The 22606-nt window shown below is 36.2% G+C and overlaps 1 protein-coding gene across 6 annotated transcripts in view; it reads right to left on the bottom strand.

The window, feature by feature from the left end:
- inaE (inactivation no afterpotential E) overlaps positions 1-21139 on the bottom strand; it is a 42050-nt gene extending 20911 nt beyond the window's left edge. For 3 of the 6 annotated variants that reach the window (XM_086907421.1, XM_031919014.2, XM_086907420.1), the window contains exon 1: positions 20895-21139. In XM_086907421.1, coding sequence (XP_086763547.1) covers positions 20895-20989 — 95 coding nt within the window. In that variant the 5' untranslated portion in view covers positions 20990-21139. Of the gene's footprint in view, positions 1-18862; positions 19089-20894 lie in introns of those variants that run through there. The other 3 variants (XM_086907422.1, XM_086907419.1, XM_086907425.1) reach the window with 1 other exon arrangement.
- Positions 21140-22606: the final 1467 nt, after the last annotated feature.

The raw sequence follows: 22606 nt of genomic DNA, 5'->3' as shown, positions 1-22606 counted from the left end.
TTTCTCCAGAATATTAAAGAATGTTAAAAAAAAAAAAAAAAAAGAAAATCACAAAAATTTTATTCTTTCAATTAAAGAAAAAAAAAAAAATTCTCTTTAATCCAGGACAAACGATTCGGTAAAACTTTCGTTCAAACACGAGCCCATCCCATTATCCTCATTCTCCAACGTCCCAATTAGCGGCAGTATAAGTTACAGCTCAATCAAATCCACGCTCGGAGCCTCTGTTCAACGGGATTGACGGTTCGTCCGAATCCCGTAACTCCTCGTACTCCTTGCCGTGTTGAATCAAAGTTTCTTGCCTCCTCTTAATTCACGTTCCCGCTTTAAATTCCGCTTTCAATTTCATCCTCTCCCTCGAATCGATCTACGGTTTTTCGAGTTCATCGCTCAAGGCCACGCAGAGCAAGAAAAGAGCAAGGGCCATTGTGCGAGGAGAGATAAGGGACCGTGGTAACAAGGCAAGGAATACGAGAGAGAGAGAAAGAAAAAAGGGTAACGAAATACACGGAAGAGGGAGGAAGAAAGGAAGAAAGAGGAAATGCGGATTCTAGCCGCGGTTAGGGGAGATTTAGAGGGGTTGCGCCTACTATTTCAGATATATTCAAGAGACTTCGCATAACTTTTCTATATGTACATATACGTTCTTGCGTTTGTGCATGTACAAAATGAACCGAGGTACGATAAGCGTTAACGATGATACAGGAAAGAAAATTAAGAGTGAGTAATAAAATCTACCGTACAATTACACAGTTTAACATTTGGATGATTCTTATTTTAACATGATTTTATTTCTCTTGTATATCTTGTACGATGCGCGCTTTCAATCTCGCGCACGTTTCACTATCCGTGTATTAAGATAGCGTAAGAAATTTATACACCGAAGTTACGACGTATATAATATACCCTATAAATTTTTACTACTACTATCGTCGTTGCGGAAAATCTTACGTCTTCTCGTTTAATTTATCCCGACTACAACCCCCAATCTCCATCTTCTTAAAATTTTCCATAAAAATCGAATAATTTTCCTATATAAATGTGACATAACGCGGCTACATCGAAATCCCCCGATAAATTTCATCGTCATTCTCTGAATCTGAAATTTTCGAAAGGAAGAGGAAAGAAAAAAGAAAAAATTATACGCATAAGAAGCGTATCCTCGATGCGCTTCCGTCACTCGATCAAAAAATTCAACGCTTGAACTTTGACAGACGAGAAGTCATCCATGGTGAACGACGTGAAATAGATTGAACTGTCTGTCGTTCTCTGTCACAATGGGCGCATTTCGGCTCTTTCAAACGGTTAGATCAACCGGAAATGCCACTTGCGCATCGGATTAACGATTTTCGACTCCCGCTTGCTAAACATTAAAGCCGATGAAAGCCGTGAAAGGATCGACCGAGTTGGCGATAAAATGGGAATTTTTTTAGTATCGTATAAAACCATCCGCGAAATTGCTCCGGGACAACGGTGGAAAGGAGGGGAAAAAAACAACAATCATACAGGGAAACACCTGCGCTCAGTGCCTATTATTCTGTCAAGTTTTTGCCTCCTCGTTTCGAAACCAGAACAACGAGAACGCGCGGCACAAAAGTGGTTCGCACTTGTACAATTTGTTACCTGAAATTTTCTGCTTCGCGAATCGACTATAAAAGCGGCGGAACACTTGACAAACTTCAGTAGAAGTACGGTCTATTAAAGGAAGTAGAGGATAAAAAATAATAGGAGAAATTTTTAACACTTGTGTACACGGGTAATGGATGAAAATAAATGAATATATCAATATTAATTGATTGTGACAATTTTAAATCATGTACGTGATGAACGACTCCATCCCGATAAAGTTTCAAAATCGACAATAACCAAGTTTATGAAGTCTACTTACATCCCTTGTAAACAGATGTATAACATTTTTTGGAGATATATATCTCTGGAATTTCGAGCAATCTATTTGAACGAATAGTAGCAAAACATAGGTGAAAATTAATTTATTTAAACTTCGATTACGAAGTTTTTCTCGAGTTCTATCGAACTATCAAGATTCAAAAATCCCATTGTTTTCGTTATTAATATTCGAAAGAAGAAATAATAGCAAACATTAGCGAAAAAAAAAAATAAAATAACAAGCAACAACAATGAAATCAAGAGTCTAAATAAAATAATAAACACCCAACGGCAATTTTCATCGATGGCCAAAATACTATGCTTTATGTAATTTAATCGAGTTTCGAGCCTCTATGTTCTCGAATTTCCCTTCAGGGTGTCTTAGACGCGTAAACTTTGGCCCTTGATCGTGAAACTGTATCGCGGAAGCTACTTTACTCGTATTACTACGAAGCATCCATAATATCAAACTCTGAGGATGCGAATCTACTCGAGAATGAAACGCTCTTGAAAATTTTTCACAAGTGGAGAAAAGATTTCCCCCTAAGATTTTCCATCCCAAGATTCTAAATAAATACTTATTCAAATCGATCAGTTTAACGTAATGTTTGTTAATACCAAGTCTTGCGGTTTCCAGTTACACACTCGACCAGTTTCAACCGTGACCACCACTACTGGCCAATGCTTTTCCATTCTGAGTTCCACAATTCGGTGGTTTCCGACCGCCAACCCGGCAATCCGTTCTCACAGTTTCGAACCTTCTTCGAAACTCCTTGGCAAAACGACAACAACGAATATCCAGAATATTCAGAATTACGTAATATAGAAACAAAAAAAAAAAAAAAAAAAAAACAAAATTTCAACGTTTTCGTTCGCCTTCTGCGCAGAAACGCGCGGGAACGCGATTTAAGAGAGACGAGGGAAGCGAGTTTCGGAGATGGCAGAGTGGAAAAAGAGGGCACTGCCACGATGGCAAACTTTCGTCGAACGAGTGGTGCTCGATTCGCATCGCTAACACAGGGAGAAGCATAATCTGCGCGAGGGGCGGCGATAGAAGGAAGGGACGGTAGGGGTGCGAGGAAACGTGGAGGAGAGAAAGTAGAGACGACGAAGCGTAGGGCCGTCAAGCCTTGGCTGCTGCATGCCCCGTATCGATTTACCTTGTGCCGGCTTCTCCGCTCGTTACTCACTCACTCCTCTCTTTCCCTTTCCTTTCTCCCTGTGTTTTTCCTCTCCCTGTCTCCCTCCATCGCGCTTCTCCCATCCATCGATAAGTTAAAAGCTTAAAGAACGGCTGATTTTATTTTTCTTCCCCACTCCCCCTTCTTTTGTTTGTCCCATCGCACCGCTCGTTTCCCAAGGAATCGCCGTTTCCGGGGAGAAGGTAAAACACCTCCCCTTTCCCTTCCTCCCGATTCGCTCGAGAATCTTTGTCTTATCTTTGGATAAATATTCCTCTGAATACACCATTCTCGTGGAATGGTATATGCGCAAGCAAGTTTATATACGCAATGCAGCGTATAATGAAAGTTTGATAGTTTCAAGTTGCACCGAGATACGAGAATGTATATGAATGTAATTGATCGGTTGATTATTGAGACGAGAGACGAGAGTATAGAGATTGGAATGTTTAAGTTGACAAATTTCTTACTCGTAGAAGCATCGTTTTTTAAATTCTGAACAATCCTATATATTTCCATGAAGGAGTGGAAAAAAATTGGACTTGATTAAGCGTTTGAGAGGGAGGAATACGGAATAGGAACGTAATACGTGCCAATACCGTTTCGATTTGCACAACTCCAACTCCATATGCAAGAGTCTCATCGGTAAATTAATGCGACGAGAGAGAGAGAGAGAGAGAGAGAGAGAGCATCATCGCATGGCTACGTATCTTAATTTATATTCCAAAGGCATTCTCTTCGGTTCGAAAACGATCTAGTTCTCATGTACGTGGGCAGTAAGCTCATGTCGTTATCGATGCTTTAAATAAGAGTCAAAACGGTTACCGTGTATGTCGTGGCGGCACGTATGCGGGAGAAAAATAGTCTCGATGCTACGAATGGTGAACGTTTTCTAAATTATTCATTCGAGTCGAGTCTAGTATTTGTTTACTGTTGGGGAACAAAGAAACGAGCGATGTGTTTTGTAATCGTACGTTGCATTTCGAGCAACAAAGGAGAAAAGATAATAAACCTTTCCTTTCTTTTCTGGCAATGAGTGAGGCAATGATCTTTCCCGTTCCCTTTGATATTATCTTATCTTTTCTTGGAGCCATGAACCTTTGAACTCATCTTGTTTATATAATATAATCATTCCACCACTGAAACCGCGTGAAACCAAATTTCCTTGAACTTATCTTTTTGTCGTATCAAACTTATCGTAGCTTCAAAGTATACAAAGTTTCGACTCGAATCGAAAACTTAGAAGTTTTGCATTTTCGTTTGTCAGTCGAAAATAGTACAAGATTAATGATATCCGATAATTTGTGATGCAAGTTCTATTTATGAAATATTATGGAATACATTAGGCGAAAATCAGGAAGAGGAAAATATAGGGGAAAATTTTTTTGTAACAATATAATGATGTGATGAGAGAATAAAAGTTTTAACGAGATTAGCGAAGGTCGGATCAGATGATTTCCTTTCGAGATCAGAATACATTCGTGACTATTATATATATCTTCAGATTAGAACGTTGTTTCAATTTCCTCGCAAGACCAAAAACAAAAATAAATAAAGCATACATCCACAAAAAACCCTGTGTAAATTTGCTAACAAACGAAACCTACATTTTGCAATACCATTTCCTTCACCGTTTCAACTGCAGCAACAGTTTCAACAACTCCCTGAAGTGTAAACTTCCCGAATATTTACGTTCAACTTGTCGAATTAGCCCCGCAGTGGCTGTTTTAACGCGAACGACAAATTTTCTTCTCTCCGGAAAAGGAAGAGGAAAAGGAAGAAAGAAAAAGGGAGGAAGATCGGGAGGGTCTATTTTCATCTAGCACGGTCAATTGCCGAGGCACGTGTGCACACAGACGGTGGAGGACGGTGTCGTTCAAATTCTGGACCAACGTGTCATAACGAAGAAGCACTCGAAGCTTCTGGCGCACAAGCTCGGTTAGGAGGAAAACCAGATAACGAGAGTGAAAAGAGTCGACGCTTGCGCCGACATTCTCTCACCGATGGAACCCAGTTTCCTTCCGCCTCTGCGTCGTCGTTTTCTTTTTTCTCTCTCTCTCTCTCTTTCTCTCTTCGCAATGTTTCGACGGGCAGTTTTTCCCTCCTCTTGCGAGAAGGAACAAAAGAAAAGAGAAAAAATATAAGCGCTACTTTCACTTTCGTTCTTTTAAATATAAATTTCAATTGCAATTACTTGTCCCTTTTACTTTAAATCGAGCGATATGTATTAGATTAAGGAGAAGAATTAGGAAAGGAAAAGTAACGATAAAAAAACAATAATAACGAGTATTCGTTTATTATTGTTTTCTGATATTCAATTTTTGAATTTTTTTAGAATTAAGAATTGTTAACTCTTAATTGGATCGTTATTTATTTTCGTTATTCACTGATCGAAGCATTTGTTCCTTTTTTTATTTGTAAATACTTATGTAAATTAATTTCTGTTTCGATAAATTTAATGACGTAATTATGCAGTTTTATTCATAAGGAGTTTGGATATCTCTAGAAGAGCAAAAGCGGAAAAGCCAATTAAAACTTCTGTAAATCTGAAAAAATTCTGATTTTTTGCCAACAATTTAATCTCGGTTGATGATTTTAGAATCCAGTAAATGGCTCTACCTATGCTCTTAAAACTTTGATGAAGCTTCCGGAAATGTTGGCGGAATTTCAAGACGCATTTCCAGAAGGTCAATGACTCTTAATCGTCCAAGTTAAAATCTCGGTTGCAACTCAAATTAACGATTATTCGACAAATTGTCGTAAGCTGTACTTCGTCGACCGATCATCGATCACCGTTAACCAAAAGAAAAGAATCTTATCTACAATGATGTTCCTTCCTTACCATCAAATAATAACAAGCAGCGTCGAAACACGACGTTAAATAGGATGAAATATACCACAGAGAGATACTTTTATCGTGTGCAGACACCAATACGCATGTTTTTAAAAATCTTCTCGTTGTCCTTCCAAACAATCGCATCTAAGCCGCTCGAAACGTTTATCCTGTGGAGTCGTAAATGCACGCAAAAAACACGCGTTCTTTGATAAGTTGGCAAAGAGATGGTGCAGGAGGATAGGCGCATCTTCCATAGACGGGAAAGCGTTCCTTTGAGGCCTCCATTTGCGAGCAGCAGGACGACAAAACGCAGCCGAACATCGCACAGGAACATTTGTCGCATTGTCGCAAATCTTTTAGCTCTTTTAGGTTTAGTATCGTGGCTGGAACGATTTTAAAGCTTGACGACGTGCCGTTGAATTATTTCCCTTTGTACGCTGAATATACGTATGTATACGTAGATATATTTTTTCCCCTTCCTTTTCTTTTTCTTGATCAGGACACGTGCGCAACAAGGAAGAACAAGAGCTACGCTTCGCTCGACCGCCATTATTCGCGACGATGGATTTTTTCGTATCCGACGATTCGAAAGTGACGGAAATATTTGAGTAAAAAATTACTCGAGCTTTGTGAAAATCGATATTCGTGAAATTTGTGGACGATGATAAAGTATCGAGAAAGATTTACAAAAGTTTAAATTATATGAGATAGATGTATTAAAATTGTCAAGTTTATTCCTAATTTTGTCCATCGAATCGAATCGAAGATTATCCGAGAATGTTTTTAAGTCGCGATGAAATTCACGCCTTATTGATTCCTTCGATGGTATAACAGTTATCCTCTTCGAAAAACGTTCATCCATCAAATATCGAAAGAAATTTAATCCCCAGATCCTATCATCTGTAAAATTTTCCTTCCGTTAAACAACCTTATATATTTCTCACGTATTTTTCACGAAAAACGCGAAAAATATATCTCACAACCATGTTAATAACGTTAATAGCAACTTCACCACAATTAATACCGTATATTTGACATTTTGGAAAATGCAATGCAAAGCGTATTAACGCGTACACATCAAAGTACATCAAAGGAACAAACGACACAAATTTATAATCGAATCCATCCGGATAAATGGATATCGATTGATCCGATTTTAATTTAATCCCGCCCTAATTTAATCTCAATTTCAACGAAACAACGATCGGTTTTTCAACAATATTTTCAAAATCAGGAGGGAGAAAAAAAACCTTTTGCCTTTCACCTGGAAGGAAGAACGAGTGGTCAAGAATAATCGAATGGCGAAGAATCAGAAGGCAAAGTTAATTCGAGAACGGGTTTTATTTCAGTCTGCCGTTGACCCTAGTCTGATGCATCCTCTCCCCTGATGCAGCCGTACAACGTTATCGTACACGCTTGGTTTCGAAATTCTATTAACACGATCCTTATTCAATTAACTCTTAACGGTAATCTATACCATTCGAAAAGCTATCCTAAGTAGAAACTGGAAAATACCTTGAATACGCACAGAATTACGAACAAGAATCGCGATTCACTTTCTTTAATCCAATTTCGAATATTTTTCCCTGTGTAAACCTTACGTAAACCAGCGCAATATGAACGCTGGTCTGAACGATACCATCAAATTCCTATAAAGTGGAGTAAAGAAATTTCGATGGTATCGTCCAGTCCATTATACCTCGTCGGTTTATTCGCGTGCACGATGATAGTCAACCGGCATAATCGCTTTTCCAACTGATCATAGATACGTAGGGATTTTACCGGGAATAAACATCGACGGTGTTGGATGAACTGGTACAAATGGATCTGGCCCACTTAACTCGAGTTAATTTCCGAAAGAACATGCTTTCAACGCTCTATATGCTCGGTATCAATTAATGGGAAGTGGAAAATTAACAAACGGAATTGTTCCGTGTTTGAGCGAAACATAGATCGAAACTTGGGTATGTTAAATTGTATCGTGTGTGTTCGATCTTTCAAAGTTATCATCTTTAATCATTAGCGAGAGAGAAAATAGATGATCGAAGGGTTAAGCGAATTTCTATGCAAATGCGATTATAAACGATTACTGATGGAATTTTGATGAGCATCAAAAGATATGAATGGCTGCAAGTAAGTGTTTCTGTTTCACAAGATACTCTTATAGGATTTTCTTAGGATAAAAAATACTTTTCTATACGCATATATAAGTTTGTAATGCCTTGATAATATTTATATTCTACTTCTTAATTAAATCGAACAAGCGTCTAGATAAGTCATTAACAATGGAGATTTGATTGAATCCTTTAATTCGTATACATGCATTGCAAAGCTGAGGTTGTATGTGCATTTCTGTTCGAGGATTCAAAATGGTTCGACCGAATCGAATAAATTAATTATGTTACTCAATCGATGATTTTGAATCGGCGTATTTCCAGCTATTGTCAAAGATCGTTGAATAATCAAGATGGCTAATGTTGGTTGAACTTGCTGCCCGGATTCCTGTCCCTTGAATTATTAAATACCTGAGCCATTTCTGTCTAATACAATGTGAATAAAAAAAAGTTACATAGATTATAAAGAGATCGTCGTGATGACGAAGATCGTGTATAAATTTCAGAGGTCAACCAGTATATGTGTTTCTAAAAGTTTCTCGTGAGTTTATTTTATCGTTCAACACATGGCAAAAGATATATAAGATTAATTCCCAATAAAACTTTTGCCGATTAAAAAATAATAAACTACGTATATAAAATATTAATAGAAAAATGAAAATTTTAAATATACAATCGCTTCGATCTTAAAAACAAAATTTCCTCCGTGACGTATCCAAACGAAAATTTTCATCGTGTATAAAAATTCTCGATGCAAATATTGCACTTGATAGAAAAAAAAAAAAAAAGAAAAAAAAATAACAACCGTTTTCCACTCGACAAAACGAATTATTTTTACATTGTTTTAATTTCACGCGCGTTCCAAACTGATTTTTATTAATCTGAGTTAGATAGCGAACCCGAACTCGTTTCCTCGTGTGCGTATTACAATTTTACATTCGAACAAATTCAATTTATGCACTGTCTCCGTGATCAAATCTGCGCGATTCCTCCAAAACTACGTATTAACCTGTGTCATAACCACACGGACAATCGATCAATTTGGCCGGATTGCGTGGAAATAGTGTTTCACTCCAATCGTTTCCTACGCGGGAAATTGAACGGGGGAGGGGAAGCTCGTTCGTTTTCGTTTTATTCTCCTCTGCCACTCCATATTCCGTTGATATACTCCGCGTCGGGACGCGATGCCACATAATTTTTACGAATTGATCAATGCGTCTCGTTGCTTGGCCATTTTAACCGAGGAAAAAGAAAAACTTTTTGTTCCACGTGTAAGATGAAAATTTCCTCCATACGTTTCCTCCATAATTTTTTGAAATTTCAGCTTATCGTTTATACAATTTTTCGTATTGAAAATAAAAGTTTATTGAAATTCAATTTTAATCAAAACGCGTTTACATAAATACCTCATCATTTATATTTATGAATATATAAAAAGATTTATTATTAGATCACGATTTCAGGAAGTGAGAGTAGTAGTTGCTCGATGAAAATATAAACGACGACCGAAAATACAGGAAGATTTAGTGGAAGCATAAAGATATGAACGAGGTTGGGGAAACGGTAATTTTGGTTATTCTAATTTTAAATGATACTTAAGAAATCGGAGGGGGGGATTTCGCGTATGCCTACCTCCATTGCCGCAACACACAACGCGTACTCGAACACAAACTTTTATCCTGTTGCAAGGATAATTTATGAAAATTGATTGGGATCCGACGATAGCGAGGTTCACGTGGCAACCGAGCAGTGCTTAACGCGGCGAGCAGTTTACACATCGCCAATAAATTTGCCCGAAACGGATAGAAACGCGACGCGGTCGATGCACACGTCGATCGAAAGTTGCCGCGGTTTTTCGAATGTGTATAACGCGTACATAACGTGATGGTAAAACGAGGTGAAGTAAAATTACGTAGTGAACGAACTGGGTCTGGAATTACCCGTTCGCCGAGTTGATAACAGTTCCACGCCTACGGAAGAAAAATAACTCCTCGATCGATCGTGAATCGTGGCTAATCGTTGCCTGAAACAGCGCAATTAGACGCGTTGGCATTACGTGTGCAACAACTGAGCTGGTGCTACTCGTGCGAGAAACTTGTTCTCTCAAAATATGCCTTAGGGTTTTAGCCACGTTTTTCGAAAAATTTTGCACATTCAATTTTGCGAGGTCACTGATCGAGTCGGTGAAATTTAGCTAGGCGAAGCAAAACAATATTTAAAACTGTATTAAGAGAGTAAAATTTTATTAATCGAATTAAATATTTCATCTCATTATTGCGAAATATTCAGTCGTGATTAATAAACAAATTAAATTGGTCTTTAAGATTTTAAGATCGAATCGAAATAATGAGCCTTTACAAAAGTCTCGAGAAAAAAAAACGATGGATCAATAAAATAGAAACATCATGGACGATTAAATTTCAATCTCATCTCGAATAAAATTAAAAATCGAAACTGAAATCTCGAGTTTTCTAATTTCCATGCGTTGATTTCGAGAATTAGGTTCGAGCTTCAAACGAACGAGCATCGTTGTTACATCTTCGAAAGTAACAACCTTAAAGCTTCCGTCGACCTATTTCCTTAATTAAACCCGTTTTCTCGTCGCGAAAAATCGTTGCCGCGAACGTAACCCTTTTTCACTCCGCCGAAATAAAATTTCCACCGCGACAAAAACACAGGGAGGAACGACGCGTTTACGATTTTAATTAAAGCCGCTCGTTCGCGAAGGAATTCCCGAATTATTCTCCCTGCCAGCCTCTATCAGGACGGAACCCTCGCGAGGACAGAACGAAAGCATCCCACGCATCCCCATGGATTTAGGGTTGGCCCAAACGGCCGCCTCCAGTTGGCGGTCGATTTTTCTTTCTTTTTTTTTTTTTTTTCTTTCTTTCCTCCACACACGCGCGTCCTCTACGTCAAATGCCGAATTGTTTTACGTTTCTCCTACGAGGGTGCAGATCCCTTCTCGACATCGATGCAAATCCACCCACACGACCCTTTCATGCCTCCTTTCTCCCCGATGGTCGTCGTAATGGTAAACCTTCCCCCTAGGTTTCGTGAATCGCGCGTGCACGGGGTCGATATGCGCGTTCTGGGGACCGCCATTCGCACCCCCCACCGCGATAAATGCTCCTTTGTCTCTGGGATGGCAAAAGTACCCCCTCGCCACGAGGCCATCGAGGGGCAACGAGGTGTATTTTGACCTAGAACACTCGAACCGTTCAAGCTTTCCAACTTTTTCTTCTTCTCGTATCGTGTATGTGAAATAATGTTAGAAGATGAAGCTCAAGGATCGAGAAAGATAATTACATAAACTCTTTTCTCTTCGTCATAAATTTTCAAATCCGAAATCGTATCCTTTATGCGGGAATACGTTTCTCATAAACGAGGGAAGGGATCGTTTGCCGAGAAACTTTATCGCTCCACACTTATTATATATTATTTAAACCGTCTGTTCAAACGATTCGTTGGAGTAGAACGAAGCTAGGAGAAACCTCGAGAGCTTAAGCGTTACACCCTTTCATTGTTGGTACATGTAGTTTACTTGCTCGGGTATTGATAAGCGGCAATAAAGGAGCTTCTGGCAACCGACTCGCGCCACGCTATTCTTGCCTTTTATTCGGGAACGGAGCGAATGGAACTCTTGGATAAAAATAATAACGCACGACGATTTATCCGATGATGAGAGGGTTTCAAAAGTTAGGAATTTTAAACCGTTCCCTCGAGATAATAGTAAGAAAAAACTTGTCCCGACAACTTCTATCGATCTTAATATCTTCATCGTATGATATTTATTGTCGAGCCACGTCCCGTACGTGTTTCGTATGGAAATCGAGATTCTAAGAAGACGAGGACGCTGCTCGTTCATCACGTTCTTGAAAGATGCATCGAAGATACACGACACGATATATGATATATCGTTTCAAATGTTTCTTTCAAATGCTGACTCTAACGATCAACGAATCCCGTGCGCTCCTCTTTATTTGGCTCTTCGTTCGGTGGACAGAACCCCACGTTGGATTACGCATCCACTTGATTAAGGGGTTCGCACCCCCCTCCAATTTGTTCAAGTCGATAATCACGTGTATCGATTTTTCGCGTGGGCTTTATTCGAGTCGTCGAGTCCTCGTTCTTAAAGACAAGCCAACCTCGTTAAATTAATATATATTCTCCACTTTCCCTCGTTCCATTCCCTTTAACGTCAGAATAAAATTCACTCTTAATTACTGTTGCAGTTGGTGCAATAATAACGTCTGGTGGAAAGCGAATAAAAGAGCAAACACTTTCTTGGGTTATAACTGGGAAACACTATCCCCGTTTATAGCCAGAATCGTGCCGATAGGAAAATGTTGATTTTTACACGATATGATACGGGCTAGCTATAATGCAAACAGAAGAGAATAATTTTCATGGAGCAAGGAATTTAAAACGAAGAGAAATGTATGAAAATCTCTGTTTGAATGCAACATTGCGTATTCAAGAGAGTTTGTTGACAGTAATTCATTAATCGATATTCGAATAATAACGAGACTTGTGCGTTATTATTCCGGAACGAATGGACCAAGTTTTCGTATGTAAGCTTTAAGGAAGTCTATTGTGCGCTTGCCAATTACGGAAGAAGAAAGAACGGTACTTGGACATCTGTGCTACGAGCAGTACTTAAATATATACGTGCGTATCAGCATTTTTTACAAACTCTCGATGAAACTATCTAGGTGCGATTCGATTGGATCGTGTCCAAACTAGTTTTTCAAACAGACGGTATTAAACTTTTTCTTAGAAATAACACAATGCAATGAGAACGAATTATTTGTTAACGAAGATAAAATTCTCCTCCAAGAATTTATCGAGCTAGCTGATATCTTGCACGATCATTTTTCCAAAGTCTAAAGACTATGTCGAATAGCAATTGTTAAAGATAATTTTTAACAATTTAAATTTGTTTACGCAACCAATCGTTCTGGGGAGAAAAAATTTTTAAAACGTTTTATTTCCATTTTCACACGTGTCGTCTAAAAATGACAGAGTCTTGATTATGAAACTTTTCGTATTATACGGATGTCAGATAAGATCACGTCATTTGAAACAAATTTACAGCAAATATTAAAGAATATGATGTACTGTTCATTGCGTTTTACAGTTTGAAAACTCATTTCCATAACTCTTTTTCACGCGTGATAATTTATTGTTTGCATAAAAGAATTAACGTGAAAATCGCGAACAAAACAAGAGAGAAAAATAGTGGAAAAATAGCGTATAAAAGAAAAAAATTGTATATGAGTATTTTTTACGGAGGAAATAAATCATTCAATCGGAGATCACCTTTCAATCCGAAGATACGTATGATTTTAGGAAAGAAAAAAGATTCGAGATGTTTCGTGCTCGTTAAAATAATACTTTTAATCTTTTTTTGCACTCTCATGGGATACGAATTTGACTTTTTAATAAACTTTTTAATAATTCAACGCGTGCAATTTTAATAGCTACTGTCATTAAACAATTCTTCTTTCGTATAAATTTTTATGCATACGAATGGACCGATGCAAAAATAGAAAGATGTTGTTTCGCGGGAGCAATCGTTATAAGGATTCAATGGATGATTAAGTAGTATGCGATTAACAATCGCGATGAAACGCGAATGGTAACGAACGAGTGATTTTTAAAATGCTGAATGCACGCACGATCGCAAGGTTATTCACCGATTGAAAATCGACTTTCCAATCGTTGGAACTTGTACGAAGCTAGGAAGTTCGGAATTAATGCATTCTAAATCGTGGTGGCTTGCAGTAGGCCAGGATTTATATTTAGCAGACTGCACATACGAGAAAAAAATAGTATTCGATACACGCGTTCCTGACAAGAGACATACTGTATGGGAACCATGTGATTTTTCCATGTGAATCTTAGTCCAAAAAAAGAAAAAAGAAAGTGGCAGAAACAAAATGCCAAACACAATGTCAATGATCGAATCGTATCGTCAAATTTGACGAAAGACGAGGGATTGGAGATCCTTCTCGAACAAGCAAGTTCGACAATGAAATGTAGACAAATGTATCGAATATAATACAGTATGCTGTTGGCTGCACGTGATACGAGGAGGAGAATACAACTGGGATAATGCGCGTAATGGATAGCGCGCGTAATAGTTATGGTGCATGTACGCGTGCAACTGTGGGCAAGAATATTTTGCCGTTGGCGCATTCCATGATTTATGAAAATGTACAGTCCCGATGAAACGTAAATAGAACATTCCTGGCGAAAGATGGAGTCTTGGCTAAAAAAAGGGTGGCGCGACAGAATTCGGAGTACAATTTTTTTTTTCTTTCTATTTGTTACGAGAATAGATATCGAATAGAAACGAATTTCAATTAATTCAAAGTAATTTATGATGTAATTACAGTATATAAATACGGCTTGTGGAGAAACTGGTATTGATTTTATCCCGTATTCCGTTATGAAATTCCGGCCTCGATTTATCTATTAAACATCAGTATGTAACGATCTGTGGTAATAAATACTTTTTTATTTTTCTTTAACTTAAGTTTATAAATAGATAATCACAATGTGAACAAAATATCCGCAACAACGATTATTTTTAATGTTTTCATTGTTACGTAACAAGAAAAAGAATTTTCTGCAAAACTTCCGCAAACTTTATCTTTACGAAGTAATTTTGATATGTATTTCGATTCGCATAATGTAACACGAGTTATGTGATACGGCTTGAGCAAAAAGTATAATATATTATACTTTTGAATAAGTTAATAAATATGAAACAAGCTGACCGTTTTTCTAAAACTATCGTGAAAACATATCTTATATATCTTAATTCTCTGCAATCTGCAGTATTATTACGTTACTATAAGGATAAAAAAGATGTATCTAACAATAGATCTTAAAGAAAAAAAAGAAAAAGTATAATTCTCCTTTTTTAGAGAATTTTCAATCTTGGATTAATTTAAGTTGATATTCTCTCAACTTCTCTTGCAGAGATTAAGTTTTTCTTACGAAACTTTGATGTACTTCAAGAAATTTTTCTCGTCAGCGATTTTATATCTTTGCAAAGCCACAAAGAACAAAGAATCGCGGGATACAGCCATCAAAGAGCAATGATGGCTTTGCAAGCAGCAGGAAACGAATGGAAACAACCGGCGATTTCCATCGATCTCTGGGTCCAAAAAGACGAGCCCATTGCGCACGGTTTCGAGCACGTAACACGCGTAAACACAATGGCATTGAATGGGGATGGATATATAGGGTGAACCTTAAATGATTCATAGGCAACGAGAGAGGGTGTAACGGACCATTCACGAACTAGACCATTGCTCACGTTCAATCCTGACATATTGATCCTCAAGAAGCGCTTTTACCGCTGCTTTTTGCCTAGTACTCGATATAATAAAAAAAAAAAAAAATCAGACCTATCCTATTTTCTTTATCTCGAACTGACAGCGAAAGACAAAAATTAAAATAAAAATTCTTATATTAAAAGATCTGACCCACGTTTCGTGTCGAAGGTGTAGATTAATCCGAGAGAACAATCGGGGCGAAAATTCAGTTGTTGTTTTTCAGATCGGATGAAATTTGATGTTATTTTTGTCGGATGACGCGATGTTCCAAATAAATGAACGCGGAGAGCGGAGATCCCCGTGTAATATTCCCCGTTGCAACACGCCGTGATCGCCATTGAGAAACAGACGAGATCTGTTCGCTTCCGTCGGTTAAAGGGACGACGACTCTGGGTGCGAAAAGGCGGTCGTTCGTAAACGCCAACTATGGGTAGACGAACTCGGTTGAAAAGGGCCGTGCATTTCGATTCGAGCAACGTGTTCCTCCGCATCTCGGGTATTTCAAAGCTTAAAGGGGACCGTTTTATAAACGGATAAATAAATTACTAGGCTCGCGCCCAGTTGCTGGGAAAAAAGAAGAAAATGTGAAAAAAAAGGCGAGATCGTTTCATCGTTCAATTAATGAATAATTTACGAGTGTTTCAATTAGAAGAGAAATCGAAAATGCAATAATTGGAAAATGATTCTCGCCTTGTTTTCAATCGAACGGCAAATTGAATTCTTTTTAAATATTAGCAGCGTGATATTACTCAAGATTGTGGAGAAAAAAAATATAAATTATATTTCGTATCCATTCCTCTCTCTCTCTCTCTCTCTCTTCGTCTATTTTTCGAATAAATTTATAAATATATTGCACCGCTATGCAGACTTCTTTTATTTCGTGATAGATATATTACTCAATATATTTTCGAAACTTTATGTATACGGAAAGTAAAACAATAGGGAGATATGTAACATGTGAGATATATACACGTGTAAAAATGAAAAACTGAAAATTCGTGAAAAGCGATACAGAAATGAAGACGCGCGTCATTGCGTAAAATATTTCACCTTCGACGAAATTACGATGTTCTATTAAATTATAAGAGCGGAAAAATGATTATGCGCGCGTATGTTGGCAAACATTGTTCTTTCGAATTTGCAAATGAAATTAAATCACAGTTTCTGTGTATGAATATCCCGAAAAAAGTTCTGTAAATATCAGAATATTTTTGATATTTTTTCCGTTTGCATACAATTCAGATATTCTTTTCTTATGCAAAATAGGCAATCGGGAAATTTGAATAAAGATATTTTTCAAAAGGATGATCATTCTTCAAACGTGCCAATTCCGATACGAAGAAAATTTCTGGCAATTTGCGCGCTAATTAAATTTCCTTGTTCGTCGTATCAATAGCATAACATTTGTCTGTAAACATTTGAGTAATATTATTAACGCTTTGAATTTGATCAGAATTCCGTTTATTATTAATATAATCTCCAAGTTGACATCTTTCCTTCTTTATACAGGATATATTTAGTAACTAGGTTGAATTATAACTTTTGTAAATAGAAAAAAATTGTAAAGGAAAATTTTGCATTGTTTAACAAATGCTTCATCAGCATATAACGCGAGTTTTTCCACAAATGTATCTGACAATACTATTATAATAATATTAACTTTATCGTAATCCCGTCATTTATTTGTATTAGAATTTTAACTTGAGACCTTCACAAGTTGAATAAGGCCGGATATCGGTGAAGCCTTACTCCAGTATATACCAGCTGTGCACAGAATTACATTATACTTTCCACATACTGTATCATAAATTTTATTTCGTTCGATATTCTGCATCCCCAATGTATAAATAATCTAATCTAGAAGTTATTAAAAACATCCTCAAGAAAATCGATAGATGGAAAAAGAAATATCATTGGCTTCTTTCACTGTAAATTCTCCGTTACCTCTTCAATATCATATCGCGTTTTCTCATGGAATTTACATCGTTGAACGATGATACCGAGAGATTTCGCGACGAATTTAAAATTTAATCGACTTCCAAAACGCGTGCGCTCAAGTTGCATGCAATTTTCATGAATTTTTCATTAAAACGAAAGAAAACGGGAAAGAACAAAGTCAAGGAAAAAAGTTTGTTTTCGTGAAAGAAAAGAAACAAGAAAGAAAAAGAAAAAGGGGAAATTCTACCCAGAAAAAAACAAATGTATATTTCTCGTGGCATTTTGCTGCTTTTTAAGAAAGCTTGGACGAGCAGGACATCGCGGTAGAATTCACGTTAAATTTATTTACCGTCTCGAACAAATCTCATAGAATCTAAAATTTTCGTCGAGAAAATAGGAAATAGTAAATGACAAAGAAAAATTATCCCGATCTTATTTGGAGAACAAACGTCGTTGTTTGAGAACAGGTATGCAAATTTCAAATTCTTTCGTTTCCCACAACAACACTGTCCCAATACAGCGAATATCTTGGTTATGAAAAAATTCTTTAATTTAATCTAAAATTTCGATTAATAAACACTTAACGCTGTTAATAATAACATAATACTACATCATAACGCCTACATTATTCATCATACTTTCATATTATTATTACATAGATATTGTATCATCATCAATATCATTAGAAAATGAGAAAGATCGAACATAATAAAGTGAATGTCTTAGAGAGAGGTGAAGTGAATGTCTTATATATATTCGCATATAATTATATAATACATTCATATTATATAATTAATTATATAATTATATATAATAATAATATATAACATACAGAATATATGTATTAATTTAATTTCTATAAAACTATTCCACATGGATAGATTTAAAGAAAATTTAAAATAAGAAAAGAGGAAAAATTAGCATTGTGTCTCGTATCACAAATGATACAACGTTTACATTATGTTCCCGCCATAATTCAGTTTGCAAATAACACATATGTACTTTTCTCCTTTTTACATAATACTTCTAAAGTATTTTGTAAAACAAAAACATTGATATAATATAGCTAAATTCAAAATGTTTCAAAATACCGATGCAATTATCAAAGTAATCATAACATTACATTTGCATTATTTTAACATAATTTAAATCTGATTCCTATCCCCACTTAGCAACGTGACTATAAAATCGATAAATATTTACTGCATATTACATTATTAAATACATATGAATATTATACGTATAAAAGATTTTATATTGTTTTCGATTATTGAAATATTACGCGTTTGTCACTTACCTCTTCAATTTATTCTGAACTCTTGAAATTTCAAATGTCACAAAATGTCGATCATTGAACTTGAACGTAGTTTCACGTTGAGCATCGATATTCGCTCATCGATCAAACTCGATGAGAAAAAAACCAATGGCGGCGCAGATAAATTTATATGTCGATCGCAAAAACTATGCATTGAAAAATATGATGTTGCAACAATCTGATGTTTGTTTCGAATAAATTTTCACTTATCTTATTGTTGTATATTATATATTTGTACTCACTCGAACATATGAATAAAAGCCAAAGTGACGCTCGGTAAGAACAAATCATCGCTGCCGACTCGCCAACTTCTGCCGAATGCAATAAGACTCGGCATCTTACGTGCTCTAATTTTGAGCTTTGTCCGAGTAATTGTTCTCGTTGTACACAAAAAGCACACGATGACATAACCTGTACCGGCAAGTAACGCGAATACACGCTTTGACTGACTGACTGCCTACTGCTGAACTTCGTAACGACTAAACCACGTGACCACTAGACTGTCACGAATGCATTGAATCACTGAAACGCGGAATGAAATTTCACTTCGGTCCGCTGTTCATGATATAGCAAAAAAAAAAATTGGAGGGAATCTCACTTACAATATAGATTTATATTTGAATTAAAAATATTCGAATAACATAAATTCTTATTATTTTAAAATATGAACTATGTTTTATGTGAATAATTTTTTTATAATTGAAAAATAAGATTCGAAAAATAAATATTGCGATAGTGATGAAATAAATATACTATTGTTTCTAGTAGTAATCTTCTTTCAAGCATTAAAATTCGAAATTGTTTGACTTCGATATGACTTTGTATTGGATATATACATTAAAAAATAGATATTGAACATCGAAGAATTCAATTTTAACAATTCGATATTCTTTTCTATTCTTTTACTTTAAACAATAGATAAAACAATAAATAACAAAATAAAATTCCGCGTTTTATCTGTGCCTAGAGATGAAACAACCTGATTTTACCTGAAGATAAACTTTCAACGTCGCGTACAACAAGCAGGTGGGACAATACACGAGATAACAGAGAAAATTGATTGTAGATTCGTTCAAAGGACCGTGGAAACGTCAACAACGACTAGACGTTGTTTTAATTGAAATTTTATCGGCTACATTCTCTGAATGAAAGAAAGGATATATAGTCTACTACGTTCCAGCCATGAACGTATATTCAACGGCCTCGAATTTACTGGGATGACTAAAATGAAATGGATATACGCCAACTTCTTTGGTATCGTTGCCCCTCTCTGTACTGGGTCATTTGCCACGTTTGCTAACGATTTTCTGAAGCTAAGTAAAACGTATGCCGGTGCCGTTGTGTCATGATGCGAAAACTACCCTTTGATCATAAGCTATAATAAGTCCGGGGATATCGATGCCTAATAATTTTCTCTAACCACGCGATAAATTACAAATAATCTCTATTAAAAACATAACAGATTTCTGCGCGAATAATTTTTTGAAAATCTATAGGGTGATCCAGTTTTTGATTTGAATCTATAATTAATAATTGCGAGATATTTCGCAAGAAATTCTTACATTATAAGATTAATTAATTACGATAAATTAATCGTCCAATTTTGTACATATAGAGAGGAGACAAATTGAATCACGATAGTAATTAAACGAGGGAAATCACGTGCTACGAAGATTTCTCTCTATCGAACAAATTGAAATACATATATAAGAAATATATTAAATTATATTAGATGATATCAAATGAAATTGTTGATTGCATACATAAATTTTTCTTCTCTATATTTAAGAATCTTTAATTTTCATTATTACTTTTTTAATTTTAGAATACTTTTTTATACTAATTTAAATAAAAATTAGGCCATAGTGCAATTGAAACGTGCCGATATATTAATTAATATTATATTTTGTTCACGAAACAATGATTAAATGCTAATGAAAATCGTGATTGAAAAATGAAAATTAACAAGCGTCGTTTTTTTTTTTTAATACGAAATCAATTCAATTCTCGTTAAAAATATTATCGTTTTTACACGAGTTTGGGAGAAAAAAATATTAATTTCACAACTGATAACAACTTAATAAAAATCGAGTAAAATATAGATGGCGCGGGAATTGTGTCCTATTTTAAGGATTCCTTATAAATACAAGGATATATGTCGCGCGTGACGTGACTTCGAGAATTCTTGAAACTGGTGAAAATAACGACGCTCATGACGGGACAAAGTGATTGATCGGGGTTTTGTTATTAATAATAATCGGATTGTTCACTCACCATATCAGATGCAGGATGAAGAGGAAAGCACCGGGCACGACGAGGTCGTCACTGCCGACGCTCCATCGGCGTCGGAATACCACGATACCAGGCATCTCTTCTTCACGATCGTTCCGTCGTCCCTATCTTCCATCCAATCGGTCACGATCCTTCACGATTTTCAGCGATTTTCAACGTGGGCCGCGATCAAACCGTGCCTTATCCTCGAATCACCGGTCGACGCGAACTTGAACCTTACTCCGGGATCTCTTTGAAACTCGAAACGAACGCCAGTCGCCTCGTCGAGGTCGTCGTCGCGTTCCGGGGCGCGCATTTCCGTAACTCTGTTCCGGTAGACCGCGGATTCTCTCCATCCTCCTCGCGACCAAACTTATCGGAAATCTCTCGAGCGCTGTTCCCCTCGAACGAGCGAGCCTTCGATGCCACGACACCGCATAGTGGTCCTCTGATGAAGAAAGTGAATCACGTCGGGGACTTGGTCTGGATTTACTTGCAAATTATCTTCTTCCAGCGTCGCGAGAGAGAAAAAACGCAATCATTCTCGCTAGATAATAAAGAGGAAAACGAACACGATAGTTGAATATGCAAATATGAAATATGCGTTCTTTGATTACATACGCACACGCTCGTGCAATCATTATATTTTCATACATTAATAAACGTTCTGGATTAATATGTATGATCGTAAACTATATGATTTTAGTTCAAAAAAAAAAATGTCTTCATTATGAGAAAGATATAAATAAGATTACGCGATCGGTCTATAATATTCGAGTCTTATTGGACTTAGAGTGAACTATTTGGGTCAGCGATTCAATTAAGTTAGATTTCGTTCCTTTTTCTTTTTTTTTTTTTTTTTCATCATTAACTATAGATTAAAATTAATGAATGTCCTGTTCGTTTTAAAAGAATATTGTTTCGCGAAACTATTGTGAGTCACGGGATGATTTTACCTTCCTTTGGGAGAAGAATACGCATCGTGCAACAATGGAGGACAAAACGAGAATACAGTTCCGTGGGATGGAAGGAAATGTGATAATAAAGAGTTCTATATATTTAATTATCCTCGATATTACAATTTTTTAATACGAAAAATAAAAGCTTTCCATGGAAAGTTTAAATAGAGCTATGTCATTTTTTTAAATTGAATTTTGGAATTAAACGAAAAATAAAATTTAAATTATATGTCGGATGCAAAGTCTTGAAAGATATTTGAAATCCTCGAGAATTCTATTTGAAAATTGGTAAAAGTTTTAAGCAGTGGAACGTTTGTAAAGACATTCATTCTACGCCCAGAACTTCAAAAATTTGATGTAAGGTACAAAATTTTCTTATCGTATTCGAAAAAATTTCAGTTTTATTTGATATAAACGAAATCTATTAAGAAAATCGCAAAATTTTAAAAATTCATTGTTTTTCGAAAAAGAAATTCTAAAGTAAGTGCAACGATTAACTTACATCAATCGTTGCTGTTTAAAAAAAAAAATTTAAAAGAAAAAGAAATCATATTGAATCGATTCGAGATAAAAGTGATAAAAATTCGTTTATTCAGCATTAATTTAATCTAATATAACGGCAAACACATACGTAAAGTGTAAAATCTCATCTTCTAAAAATTATTCCTAATCTCTAACTGATATCTTCAACTGCGCGCAAAATCGATACTAATCAAGTTATTACCTCTAGCAAAATAGCTGTGCATATTACTTACA

This window comes from Apis florea, unplaced genomic scaffold (genome assembly GCF_048593485.1).
Source record: "Apis florea isolate Af1SG1 unplaced genomic scaffold, ASM4859348v1 contig_2897_pilon, whole genome shotgun sequence".
NCBI lineage: Eukaryota > Metazoa > Arthropoda > Insecta > Hymenoptera > Apidae > Apis > Apis florea.
Note: the sequence above shows the minus strand (reverse complement) of the source record. Positions and strands in the feature narration are given on the sequence as shown.